This window comes from Stegastes partitus, unplaced genomic scaffold, assembly GCF_000690725.1.
Source record: "Stegastes partitus isolate 25-593 unplaced genomic scaffold, Stegastes_partitus-1.0.2 Scaffold8, whole genome shotgun sequence".
NCBI lineage: Eukaryota > Metazoa > Chordata > Actinopteri > Pomacentridae > Stegastes > Stegastes partitus.
This window is the reverse complement of record NW_007577739.1, coordinates 1,394,042-1,406,464: the sequence shown is the minus strand read 5'-3', so window position 1 is coordinate 1,406,464 and position 12,423 is coordinate 1,394,042. Positions and strand designations below refer to the sequence as shown.

Here is a 12,423-nt window from a genome sequence, read left to right as displayed (position 1 = left end):
ATAAAGTAGTGACTCTTTGTTGTCGTCTGAATTTCTGTTAATAAAAGCAGTAATTATAATGTAGCTGAGTCACTTTTCTGCTGACAGTCCTGCATGTTGCACATGTGGCAAAATGTCTCATTTTTCAGTCACACAAGACAACAGTTTAAGGAGGAGGATTCTGTTGTGTTCCACGTTGTCGCGCGCTGCCAGACGGGTTCTTCTACAGTTTTCTGCTGCACACGGTGATTACTATTAAAGCTATTTATCTCAGCAATGTGGTTTAAGCAGCAAAACATATTTTAAGAGGTTTATTTTGTGCTTCCTAGAGATTAAGTGGTAATCTGGGTTGACTGGCACGTCCACGTGTAGGAAAAAGATTTTGCTTTGTCTGGTTTAGCTGCATCCTAATAGGAAGGAACTGTCTCACCGTCCTACCTTCACAACATCCGGCCAACCTGCATACTTTTAGTCTGCTTTTTATTAAACTTTTCCACTACCATCGAGTGTCAGAGTCAGTTTCCTGCTACTTATTGATTCAGATTATAAAAAATATGGACATCAAATTAAATGTGATGCATTAATGTGTAGTTAAAACAGGTCAAATGATGCAATACGATGGAAGACTAATAGAAAAATAGAAATGCATCAGTAACATATTATAAGTTTATTTAAAGATGTTTTTCATGTTATAACAAGATATATTTATGTTATATTAAACTATTTTCATGTTATCAGGCTACAGAATATACACGTATAAACGTCTTTTTCTAACACTATACCACTGATCTTGTTATAACACGATAACATTTATTAAATTTAATGAAATTAAAGAAAATCGATCTCTTACCTGATCTTATTCTTTGACAATCTCCTTCCTCGTTCAGACATGAAACAAATCAGGTATCACATGATAACAAGATATATAATATAATATAATATAATATAATATAATATAATATAATATAATATAATATAATGAACAAGAAATGTTTCTGTTATAACATCAAACGTTTTATGCCATAATAATGTAAAAAAAAAAAATCTTATTATAACAGGAACATATCTTCCCTTTAAGAAATAAAAAAATAAACAGAAAAAGTTCTGGCAACAACAAAACAACAGCAAAAAGAGATTTTTTTGTATTTTAATAGAAACTTTTTTTTTTTTTAATGCCCATATTTAAAACGATGTCTTTAATTGTCTTTATATTTCTACTTTTATTGGCCTTTTCTTTTATGGATTCATTTTTGATTATTATCACTTTATATAGCCACATTATTTATTTTTTTTTATTTTATTTATTCTTCTTTTTATTTCCACTTAAAAAAAAAAAAAAAAAAACATTTTATTGATTTATTTTGTAATTTGGCACTCTCACTACTCTACAGATAACACGTACATGAGTAAATCATTTTAACATTTAATTTTTCTCCCTTTATTTTCCGACGCAGGAAAAACACCGTACTGGCCCTTTAACACAAACACGTGGTTTCCGCAAACATCCGGGTTTCAGAAAAGTGGAAACAAAAATTGCAACAATGTTTTGACGCACAGCTGCGGCTTGTTTTTGACGCACGTCTTGCCGAACTTCTCCATGCTGCTGAAACATGAAGGTAACGAGCTGCGGCCGCTGAAGCTGCGGGTTTTTTTTTAGTTTCCTCTCTGACGGTGAAGCTGTTTGTTTCCACAGATGGAGGTCGGCAGCTTGGTCTCACGCACAGAAGACATCTCCGCGCTGTTCTCTGCGCAAACACCGAGCGCCAAACATGAAGTAGGCTGTTGGAGGGAGGGTTGGGGGGAAGTCAGCCTGCTCTGGGGGCTCGTGTTAACTTCACTGTCCTCTGTTAGGATCTGAACGGCCGCTTCTCCGCCGTGAGGAAAGTGCGCGGAGACGGGAACTGCTTCTACAGAGCCTTCTGCTTCGCGCACCTGGAGTCGGTCCTGCACAATGCCAGAGCTCTGCAGAGGTCAGTGGTCATCATAGCTGCCGTTAGCATCAGCTAAAAGCCCCCCTGCAATGTCCGTTACAGTGTGCAGGGCAATAAGAGGGGTCTGTCTCACTGGTTTCAATGTCAGGTTCAAGGACAAGATCATCCACAGCGGAGAAGTTCTGGCTTCTGCGGGCTTTGATGAGAATTCCTTCAGGCACCACCTGACCACAGTAAATACCCTCATTCACCTCATTCACCTCATTCACAGCCACACGGTTTGTTCTGGTGGGAAAGGGAGTCACTCAGGTCCCTGTTGTTAAAATACAAGTTGTTCTTCCTCCCTCACAAGTTCCTCAAATGTATTCATGGCCTCCCGTTAAAGAAGGACAGAAAAAAAACTGAAATAAGTTTGACAAAAGTAATAAATAAAAATATAATAAAAAATCATGACGTTGCTTTTGAATTGTGGTTCAACAGAAATATTTAGAAGATGTTTTTTTTATTGCCAAGTGAGCTGCACACACAATGAATTTGGTAAATGAGACCTGGTCCACAACAATAACAAGACAGGAATAAATATAGAAATCTAGATCTGAGAAATTCTAAATAAAATATGTAAAAGAAAAGTATGAAAGTACTACATAAATAAAAAAGTACTGTGGAAAGTGACATAAATCAAGTAATAAATTAGGAACAGTTTAAATTACAAAACAATATTTTTGAAAAATGCAAAAAAAGGAAAACCCTAAAAAAAACATGAAAAGAATCCAGATCCAGTGTTCAGACAGAGACACCTGGATGGACATAGAACTGATCTGGTGTCAGTTTCAACCAGAACTCAGACGTGGTTTCCATCAAAAATTAGTCAAATTACATGAAAGTCATCTTTTTTTTTTTTTTTTTTTTTAATTATTCTTTTCAACCACAATTCAAAAGCAACTTCTTATTTCACTAAATTATAATTTAGCAAATGTTTATTTATTATTGCTTTCTTCAGTTTCTAGTTAATTGAGTGACTATTTTGAATTTTGCATTTTCTTTAATGGAAGGGGATGAATACGTTTGAAGTCGACTTCATCACTCTAGTTGGGACCTATTACTCTGCATAGCCCAAAAATAATGTCCCTGCAAAGGTGTGATGTGATTAATAATCGATATCTAAAAGCATGTTGAGGGTATTTTGTGCTAAAGTCATTGGATTAAGTGTTTCCCATGAATTAGGAATTCATTTGTGGGGGTCAGGATCTCAAATCGACAGGAAAAATCCCCGTTCTAGTCGTATAGGTGACCTGCTGTTACATTTTTTTTACCTGCACTTCTATGCAGATTTCAAAAGGGAAGCAAACATGTCCCCTAAATCCTGCACAATGTGAAAACATTGCACCCAGCTGAGGATCCCACCATGTGCTCATCACTGAGTTACAGCCTGAGGGATGAAAAATGAAAACAACACCACCGCCGTGATGACTTACTTGGAAGAAGCACTAAAAGTCCAAACCAGTCGGACTTGCTGTGAGGTCTTGACAAAGTGCCAGACCGGTTTCTGTCTCTTCTCCTGCAGGTCGTAAACGTGGTGGAGCGATGCCAGGCCGAGGAGCAGGAGGACACGCTGCACCGGCTCCTCAACGAACCCGTGACCTCGGACGGCGTGGTGCAGTATCTCAGGCTGCTCACGTCGGCGCACCTGCAGAACCACGCCGACTTCTTCTGCAACTTCGTGGAGGCGCCTGATCTGCAGGTCTACTGTCGCCAAGTTAGTACCGAAGTGTTGCTGCCATCTAGTGAGAGGACGGATCAGCTGAGGAGGCTGGGAGGTTGAAAAGAGGATACAGTCGTCCTCACATGTATTCATAGCCTCCAGTTAAAGAAGGGGGGGGGGAAAAAAGAGCTGAAATAAGCTGACAAAATTAATAATAAATAAAAATTTAATGGAAATCATGACATTGCTTTTGGATTGTGATTCAACAGAAATATTTAAAAAAAACAAAATAATAAAAAAAAAACAAGCATGATGGGACCCATAAAGTAATATTTTGTTGAACCCTTTCTTTCTTTTTTTTTAAATTATTCTTTTCACCCACAATTCAAAAGCAATGTCTTATTTCACTGAATTATAATTTAGCAAATTTTTATTTATTATTACTTTTTCCAGTTTCTACTTATTTGAGTGACTTCTGTGAATTTTGCCTTTTCTTTAACGGAAGAATAAATCTGAGGGCGACTGCAGAAGGCCTACATAAAACCGACGCTCTTTCTGTTCAGGAAGTGGAGGCCATGGCGATGGAGTGCGACCACGTGGACATCCTGGCCCTGACACAGGCCCTGGACATTTGCATCCACATCGTGTCCATGGAGGGCGACGAGCAGCAGCTGGCCCACCACATCATTCCAGAGGGCGCCGAGCCGTCCCTGCATCTCCTCTACCAGACGTCCCACTACAACATCCTCTACCCGCGACCTCGGCTCTGACCAGCGGTGCAGCTCGACTCGGCTCATCTCAGGATATTTGAATAAACGGCGACGGGGCTCTGAGACACTTATGAAAAGAGATTTTTATAAAATCTTGCAGGTTACAGCAACTCGACAAATACAATATTCGCACAATGTGCATTAAGTATTAAAAGGAGTTTAGATTTTTTTTCTTTTTTCATGAACTCAACGATCACATGAATCCACTCACACATTATTTCATCACATTCCCAGAAACACGTCACTGCTGCTGCTTTTCTTTCTTTTGCTTCCGTTTTTTCTTTTGCGATGCAACACTTTTCTTTGAATCCTGTTCTTTCTGTACCAACACTCTGGCGAGGGCACTTTCCTTCCTCGCTAGAGGCATGTCAGGCAGGGGCAGCTTTCCCAGCTGTGTGGGGTATTTGGTCTTTATCGCGTTCTTGAATATGGGCTGAGAGATCAAGTGCTTCAAATGCTTTTTCATCCCTTTGACCATCTTCTGCTGCTCTCTGTCGGCGTCCTCGTCCCCCGTGTTGCCTGTGAACAGAGGCGGCTTCTCAGCGGGCTGTTTTTCCAATATTTACTCGTGTATTTGCTTTTATTTCATTTCGCGTTTGTCTTACCAAGTAAAAGATCATCATCCAGGTCGACCTCCAGAGCCTCTGCTGCTTGTCTGAACCAGGAGTTGTGCTGCTTCTCTCTGCTGTTGTGAAACTCAAAGTTTTCTATCTTCCTGGCCAGGTTGACTCGCTCCTGTAGACAGACACGTTTATCAGTGAATCATGAAGCACGTGTTCTTTAATATAACATTAAGGTAGGACCTGATCTCACCTTGATCGCCTCCATGCATTTGTTCTCCACGGGGAACATCGGGAGCTCCTCGTCTTTGCCCAGAGTCTTGTAGATCTTCTTGAAGTTCATCATGTCGTCCGGGCCTGTCAGCAGCAGACTGAGACCTTCTTTGGTGGCTCTCGCCGTCCTGCCGCTTCGGTGGACGTACGTCTCGGATGTTCTCGGAACCTGGTGTCCACAAACAGAGTGACGAGGCGTTACTGCATCAGGCGGCGGGCACAGTGGGGCTGGGAGCTTATATTGCGCTGCTGCATTAAACAGTGATAAACAGCTAAATGTGTGTTGTTCATCTTCACTCATTAGAAATCTGTAAATGTAAGTTGTGGACCAAAAGTCAATCTGCCTGCACTACATCTCAGGATTGTTTAGGTCAGATGGATGGCTGATGTTGGACAGTTCTTGTGTATTTCAAACACCGGTAACCGAATGTGAGACGTCTGGCTGCAGCTAAAGACGTTAACATCTCGGGGGTTTACCTGGTAGTGAATGACGTGCTGGACATTGGGGATGTCCAGGCCTCTTGCTGCCACATCAGTCGTCAGAAGAACACAGCTATGATTGAAAAGTTAAATCGTCAGTGTTGGTTCAGTGAAGCTTAGAGCTGCTTAATATGTGACAATAAAGTATTATATTTCTCAAAACCTGGTTGAGTGTTTTGTTAATTGATAACACCAAGATCAAAATGTCATAAAAGAAATCACAAGTCTTGAGTCTTTTTTTTCCTGTAATTTAAATTTAAATGGCGATGAGCTCACAGCTGCTGCAGAACAGAAGAACCACAAAAACCCAAGTTTAAGGTCAGTTACAATAAAACCATCTTAATGTGGTAAACTTTCATTAAACTCGTCCCAAACTAGTGCGTTGACCCAACAATCGTGACTATTTTTTATCGTTCTTTTATCCTTTTGCATGGTGGCATGTTTAGGTCTGACCTGTTACAGAGAAACACTCACTGAACCAAATAGTGAGACGGTCCAGTCGCCTGATTGGTGAGTCACAGTCTAGTCCAGCCTCCCTGGTGGCTTTATCAATCCTTAGTGATGACTCCCATCCTCTACGACAGTGGTTCTCAGACTGGGGGTCACCAGATCATTGTAAAAAATAAAAATAAAGCCTGTATTGATCAAAAAAATGTGTATTAGGGCTGTCAGAATTAAAAGTGTATACTCCTTCCCAGTCCTTTTTCAAACTTGTTAATATTATGATTTGATTATTCCATATTATTATTATTCTTTTATGCTCCTTTTAAAATCATTTTCTTTCGTTTTTGTATTTTTTTCCCGTTCAGTTAATTCATTCATCTAAAAGAAAGTTCACGTGTTAATGTACAGAGATTACTCTGTGGAATTAACAGGAATTTTTAACACATTAATTTATGAACAACAAAGCTATTACTCATGACATTAAAAATTCAAATTGGGGGGTCATGAACACAAACTTATGTTATCTTGGTGACTCAAAAAGAGAACCACTGGTCTACGAGGTGAACTTCAGCTTCTTCTTCCCTCTGGACAGAGGTTTTTAGTCTCAAGGTGCAGCACAAAGCGTCATAAAAACAGCTTTGTTCCCGTCACTGAGCTCAATAAGAAGTGGTGACATTTGCAGTTTGTTTTATTTCTTCACTCTATTTATCATTGTGACTTTTAAATAAAAGTTTATGTTCTTATCCTGGTTTTTATCCCAGAGATTGCTTTTATTTCCCTAAGGTGTTTTATTTTTTATCTTGATCTTATTTATTTTATCTTCCTTGCTGTCATGTTGATGAATGGCAGAATAACTGAGCACTTTTTTGTCTCTTGTCTTTTTTTTGTCTCGTCACTCGATCAGGTATCTGCCTGTCAGGTTCAATTCTGCAAAACAAATCTACCAACGGGTATTAATAAAGTAACCTTGAACCTTTTTTCTTCTTTTTTTAAACAAGGCTGATGGTGCCAATATGGAGGCAGCACAACATCTGTACAGACATGACTATGTGGGCCCAGATGAAAAAAAATAAAAAAATCCTTGTGGTTGTTGGGACGACAGCTTTTGTGAAACTACTGGTTGCAAACGTATGAATCACATGTTCTCAAGTCATGAGAGAACTACTCCTGGGAAATCTTCCACAGGCTTTTATGTGCAGACATCATAAAACCCTCAAGCAGTAAACAGGTTTTTCTATTTCATCACAGCTGCTGGATGAAGTTCAAACTGAAAGGCGAACACCTGGAGGCCGCTCCTGCAAACGTGTGCACCGCTCACCTGTCCCTCTCGGCGAACCTTTCCAGGTTTTTGAGGCGTTGCTTCTGGTGCATGTTGGCGTGCAGAGGCAGCGGAGTGCGGTCCAGGATGACCAGCAGCGTGTTCAGTCTCTTGATGCAGTCGATGCTGTTGGCGAACACCATGGTGCGCCCGGGATACTGAAGCAGGAAGTAGTAGAGGTAGAAGTCCTTCTCCTCCTTCTGACAGTGGATCTGCGTCTCGATCAGCGTCTCCACAGTCGCCTCCTTCCTGGTGAGGTCGATGACTTTGGGTTTGGACTTGATTCCCACCTTCTCCATGAGAATCTCCAGCTTGCTCCTCTTGTCCAGGTTCTTCTTCTTCTTCTGAAGGAGGCGGGCCGGCAGGCTGTGAGCCATCGTCAGAGTGGCAGAGAACACGAAGGTTTGCCTCGTGGGATTGAAGTGTGTGGTGCTGAGCATCTCCAGAAGACTCTCCAGCTCTGCAAAGTGTCCTCTTTCCACCATGCGATCAGCTTCATCGATGACCAGGCACCTGTACGAAGACACAACCAGCAGTGGTGAAGAAAAGATGAAAATCCAACAAACAGAAAAGATCTGTATCACAGAAGTTTACGATCTTTATCATATCGCTTATCCCACCTCGTTTCTATAGGCGCTTTCTTACCGTTTACAGGAAGACACAAAAGGAAGCTCTATTACTCATCAGCATTTAGGTGTTTAAGAAATAAACGCACAACTTATCAGTGAGGTTATAAGTTCTTATTCAGACCCAGTGAAATTTTGGAAGGAAGTCAAATCATACGAGGAAAAAACATGTCACTGCTTGACTTTCTGTTTTCAGTAAACACTTTGTTGAAGGCCCTTTTGTTTTATAATGACTGCACAAGGATCCTGTAAACAGCAATAATGTGCTGCAGTCAGTTCATCTCCTCCTGTTATGTTACACTGACAGCGAAGCCCTGCGTGGCTGAGATGTTAGAAAATCAGTGGCATGGAGGAAGTCATTTTTTCTTAGGTCCTCTGCACCTTTTAGTACAACACATGTTTGATAAGGTGGATATTTAATCTTTTAATGACATCCTAAACTGTCCCTCTGCAAGTGAAAATTGGCTAATTTGGTTCCTCCTGTTAGGACTCAGAACCCTGCTTCTTTCTCAGTGAAAATATGAACAGAAAAAACATTTACAGTCATCCATCTACCTTTTTAGAACCGGAACTAATGATGCCATTTGTCAAAATCTGATTAATTAATTAGAAAGTTGGGCTAGATGATGATTGACTTCATGCATCATATAAATAAATGCGTAATATTTTTAATTCTGTAGATGTAAAGTAAAAGCTGATGAGATATAAAAGATATTTACTTTTTCCATTCCTCATGTCCCCCAAAAAACTAGACGACCTCTCAGCTTTATAAGCGAATAAGAATTTTACAGAACTGCCTTGTACCAGCAAAGAAACCAAAAGTGATCAAGCCTTAATTTCCAATCCTCCCCTCTCACTGCTCGTGAAGTGAACCACTCCTTAGTTCGTGTGTTGTGTGGCTAATGTCAGTAACATTTCTATTAGCTTTAATCGTATGTCCACAGGTTGGAGCTCTGTGGAAGTTGCACAGCTGAAGGACATTCAGGGATGGTGGAAACGTTAAGAGTGATTTGAAACCAATAAACAGACACAGAGTGATTTACTGTGTTTTTAGGTTGTGCTTCACTTTTAGCTGCTGTTACATCTGTTTGTGTCTCTGCTGCCCTCTGTGCTCACATACATCTTTATGCAGCCAAATTCCCTATAAAGCTGTTCTCATTTACACATTTTACGTTCCTGTTGTCAGACAACAGAATGAGCATGAAGGAGTTACTGAAACACATCCCATTAGGACTACACTGGTGGTCACTTCAGAGCCATTTTATACCTTCAGCAGACTCTAATGTTGTATTTGAATCAGCCCATATCACATCACTCACACTGAGGTGAACTGTGCTGTTACCTGAGCTGTCTGAGGTTGAGCAGATGTGGATGCTTCTCTTTGATCAAGTCCCACAAACGGCCCGGAGTCGCTATGATGATCTCTGGCCTTCGCTTCAGCATCCGCCTCTGTTTCTGCTGCGCCATTCCACCCACCACGATGGCTGTTTTGATATCTGCACAACAGGAACACTGTGAATATCTATTTTATAAAGAGAAGATCCCCGTTACAACAGTTTGGTTTATGAAGACTTACCGGTGAATTTAGCGACAGCATCAATGTGGTGTTTGACCTGAACCGCCAGCTCCCTGGTGGGAGTGAGGACCAGGCCCAGGAGAGGCTGACTCTGAGCACCAGCAGGTTTATCATCAAAGTTAAACTCTGCGTTTTCAATGACTTGAACGCATCCAAGCTGATCATCCTCAGCTTTTTCTTCAGCGTCACTTTCATCTTCATCCGAGTCCTCTTGAACCTGATCTTCATCACCTTCATCCTCTTCTTCTGAAGCCTCCTCGTTGTCCTCCTGCTCCCCTTCGGTTGAGGCCTCGTCTACATCTGGTAAATACAAACTCTCCACCTTTGCGGGTGGTTCAGGATCATCACCAACTGTTTTTTCTGAGCCATTCTTCCACTCCAGGATGGTGTGGATGATGGGAATGCCAAAAGCCAGCGTCTTCCCGCTTCCTGTAATCACAGCACCCACATTAGTTTCACCTGAGGTAGCAGAGTGTTATTAGACAAACTGGACGATAAATGAAAACAGTGACAACACTTTACCTGTCTCTGCTGCCCCTAGTATATCCATGCGGTCTCTGATAGCTGGGGGCAAAGCCAGGGCTTGAATCGGTGTTGGTGAACCGAATCCCAGACTGCTTAGCGCCTTCAGCACAGGAGAGGGAACAAACAGGTCCTTCCATGCACTCACATCAGCATTTTTGTCATCAGAGCCACAAAGCGCTGCGTTCGTCCAGTTCTTTGCCTGCTTTTTGGGAGGCTTTGTCACTTTATTTTGGCTGGATTTGTCTTCCTCCAGCGGCTGAGGATCTGATGGAGACTCCTGGCTTGGCTGTTCCTCTGGGACAGCATCCTGATCTCGCTGCTGTTTGGATTTCTTTCTCTTCTTCTTTTTGTTGTTCTTCTTTGATTGTGCTTTATGTTCAGAGACAGCGGCTGAATCTTTTGCATTGTCTTCATCCTGTCCTCCCTCTTCAGCGGGAGCCTCATCATTTTGTGCCACATCCTCTGTAGAAGCATTATCTGATGGGACTGGTTCCTTCGCTGCCTTATTTTTCTGCTTCTTCTTCTTCTTCTTGGCTTTCTTCTTGGCTGGTTCACTGCTGTTCTCTCCCTCTTGGCTCTCTCCAGCCTCCTCGCCCTCGCTTACTTTCCTCTTCTTTGCTTTTTTCTTTTCCTTTTTTAATTCTTTTGCCGCTCTGGCCGCAGCCTTGTCACTGTCTACCAGACGGTAATCCGTCAGCTCTTCAAAACACACCAGACCCTCTAAGCCCTCCTCGGCGAAGACGCTGGGATCGAGCTCAACAGCTTTCCATTTGCCTTTCACGTTGATGCTCCGTTTGGCTGGTTTCTTCGGCCCCGAGGACAGACGCTTGTTCCGCGGGTTTATCTTCTTTACCTTCATTTTTCCTACAAAGTAAATGAACAGAGTTGGGAGAGCGTCGTGTAGCTGAGTGGTGAACGGAGCGTGTGCATCCGACTCCTCAAAGTTTTGTTCTGATTAATAAAAGTCTCTGATAAAACCTTAGAGCCGGTCAGCTCCGTGGATCATTCACAGTGGTAGAAACAATAAAAACAAACGTCTTACCTTGACTTAATGTGGCTCCCTGAAGCGCTAAAATATGATTACATTTGATAACAACCACGCATGACACGAGGGCGCCGCCATGACACTTTGGTCACGTGGTTTGAAAAACTTTATTTTGTCGAACATCGACAACAGAACAAATCAGTTTTAATTTCACTGATATTTTAAAAACTTTTCTCGGTATTTACTCATAATTCTGTTTTTAAATCAATTTTTGAAATACATTGATATAATAATAACAACAACAATTATTTATTAATACTGACTAAAGATTGTTATTGATCATCAGTACTATGAATATATATTTTGTTTAAACGTCCTGTGTTGTCAGTCATTTGCAAAACACTGAATTGCTTTAATATGTTTAAATTTATTATAATATGTAGAAATGGGTATTATATTTGTATGTATGATTGTGAGATCTTATCCTTAATAATTAATTTAGTCAGGTAAATTTGTGTTTTATATATTATGGGAGGGTTTTAATCCTGTTATTTACATTTATCATGCAAATCTACATAATTACTATAGTGTAGGGTCTTGCCCATAATAATTTGTAAGGTAAATTTGTACTTTATTTATTATTCTAGGATCTTATATTTAAATTAGTTTGGTAAATTTGTAACATCAATGTTTTTTTTCTTAAATGAAAAGCACTTTGGCTCTTTTTTGGTTCTTGTAATTGAGCAATGCATGAGCAATGATGGAGACTTGACTTGACCTGAAGGTTTTTATTGCTTTAATTAATTTTGACATGTTGCATTTTTCTATCTGCTGTCTTTTTGTTTTAACTTTATCTTTATTGTTGTGATGTTTTCTTCTGTTCATCTTGCTTTTGCTTTGTGTGTAAATGCACTTTATGTTTTTAAAACTGGCATATGAATACGTTTTCATGTCATTACTACTTTCCAATAAGCCAAAAGCAAAAGTTTTAAGTCATCCTCATGTGACTGTAAATAAGTAATTCATAAAGGATTTTACAATTAACAGTCCTGCTGATTAACAATAAAAGAATGATTTGGTGTCTTTTTCAGAAGGTTAGAGGTGAAGCAATCCATTTGAAGACTCTATCAGATAAAATGGAGCTAAAAAGAAGCATCAGAGGGGGATAAACACCACACAGAGTTTAAACAACCTGACAAACCAGAAGCTATTGTCTGTAGCTCATCTATTAGGGAAAGAGTAAACGATTTGCGA

At 40.5% G+C, this 12,423-nt stretch overlaps 2 protein-coding genes across 4 annotated transcripts; one reads left to right on the top strand and one right to left on the bottom strand.

Moving 5' to 3' along the window:
• Positions 1–1,466: 1,466 nt before the first annotated feature.
• LOC103358542 (ubiquitin thioesterase OTUB2) lies at positions 1,467–4,567 on the top strand. The gene is made up of 6 exons (XM_008283559.1): positions 1,467–1,595; positions 1,673–1,753; positions 1,831–1,949; positions 2,059–2,143; positions 3,475–3,666; positions 4,176–4,567. The coding sequence occupies exons 1-6, from the start codon at positions 1,590–1,592 to the stop codon at positions 4,380–4,382; spliced, it is 690 nt and encodes a 229-aa protein (XP_008281781.1). The 5' UTR covers positions 1,467–1,589; the 3' UTR covers positions 4,383–4,567.
• ddx24 (DEAD (Asp-Glu-Ala-Asp) box helicase 24) lies at positions 4,448–11,328 on the bottom strand. Of its 3 annotated transcripts, XM_008283579.1 has the most exons (9): positions 11,227–11,328; positions 10,182–11,048; positions 9,660–10,088; positions 9,426–9,579; positions 7,458–7,970; positions 5,693–5,768; positions 5,196–5,384; positions 4,988–5,117; positions 4,448–4,901 (listed from the first exon to the last, which is right to left on the bottom strand). In XM_008283579.1, exons 2-9 carry the CDS (start codon positions 11,041–11,043, stop codon positions 4,624–4,626), a joined length of 2,631 nt encoding a protein of 876 aa, XP_008281801.1. In that variant the 5' UTR covers positions 11,044–11,048; positions 11,227–11,328; the 3' UTR covers positions 4,448–4,623. The 3 variants fall into 3 exon arrangements, with proteins under 3 accessions (XP_008281801.1, XP_008281792.1, XP_008281809.1); XM_008283570.1 differs by lacking the exon at positions 11,227–11,328 and having other exon boundaries at positions 10,182–11,218; XM_008283587.1 differs by lacking the exon at positions 4,448–4,901 and having other exon boundaries at positions 5,032–5,384; positions 10,182–11,046; positions 11,226–11,328.
• Positions 11,329–12,423: the final 1,095 nt, after the last annotated feature.

Coding starts and splice junctions, on each gene's coding strand:
- LOC103358542 (XM_008283559.1), top strand. Junction 2,144..3,474: donor TCAGGCACCACCTGACCACA/GTAAATACCCTC, acceptor CTTCTCCTGCAG/GTCGTAAACGTGGTGGAGCG. Junction 3,667..4,175: donor TGCAGGTCTACTGTCGCCAA/GTTAGTACCGAA, acceptor CTTTCTGTTCAG/GAAGTGGAGGCCATGGCGAT.
- ddx24 (XM_008283579.1), bottom strand. CDS start 11,043: ATGAAGGTAAAGAAGATAAACCCGCGGAACAAGCGTCTGTCCTCGGGG. Junction 10,089..10,181: donor ACTAGGGGCAGCAGAGACAG/GTAAAGTGTTGT, acceptor CTGTGATTACAG/GAAGCGGGAAGACGCTGGCT. Junction 4,902..4,987: donor GGATGATGATCTTTTACTTG/GTAAGACAAACG, acceptor CTCTGTTCACAG/GCAACACGGGGGACGAGGAC.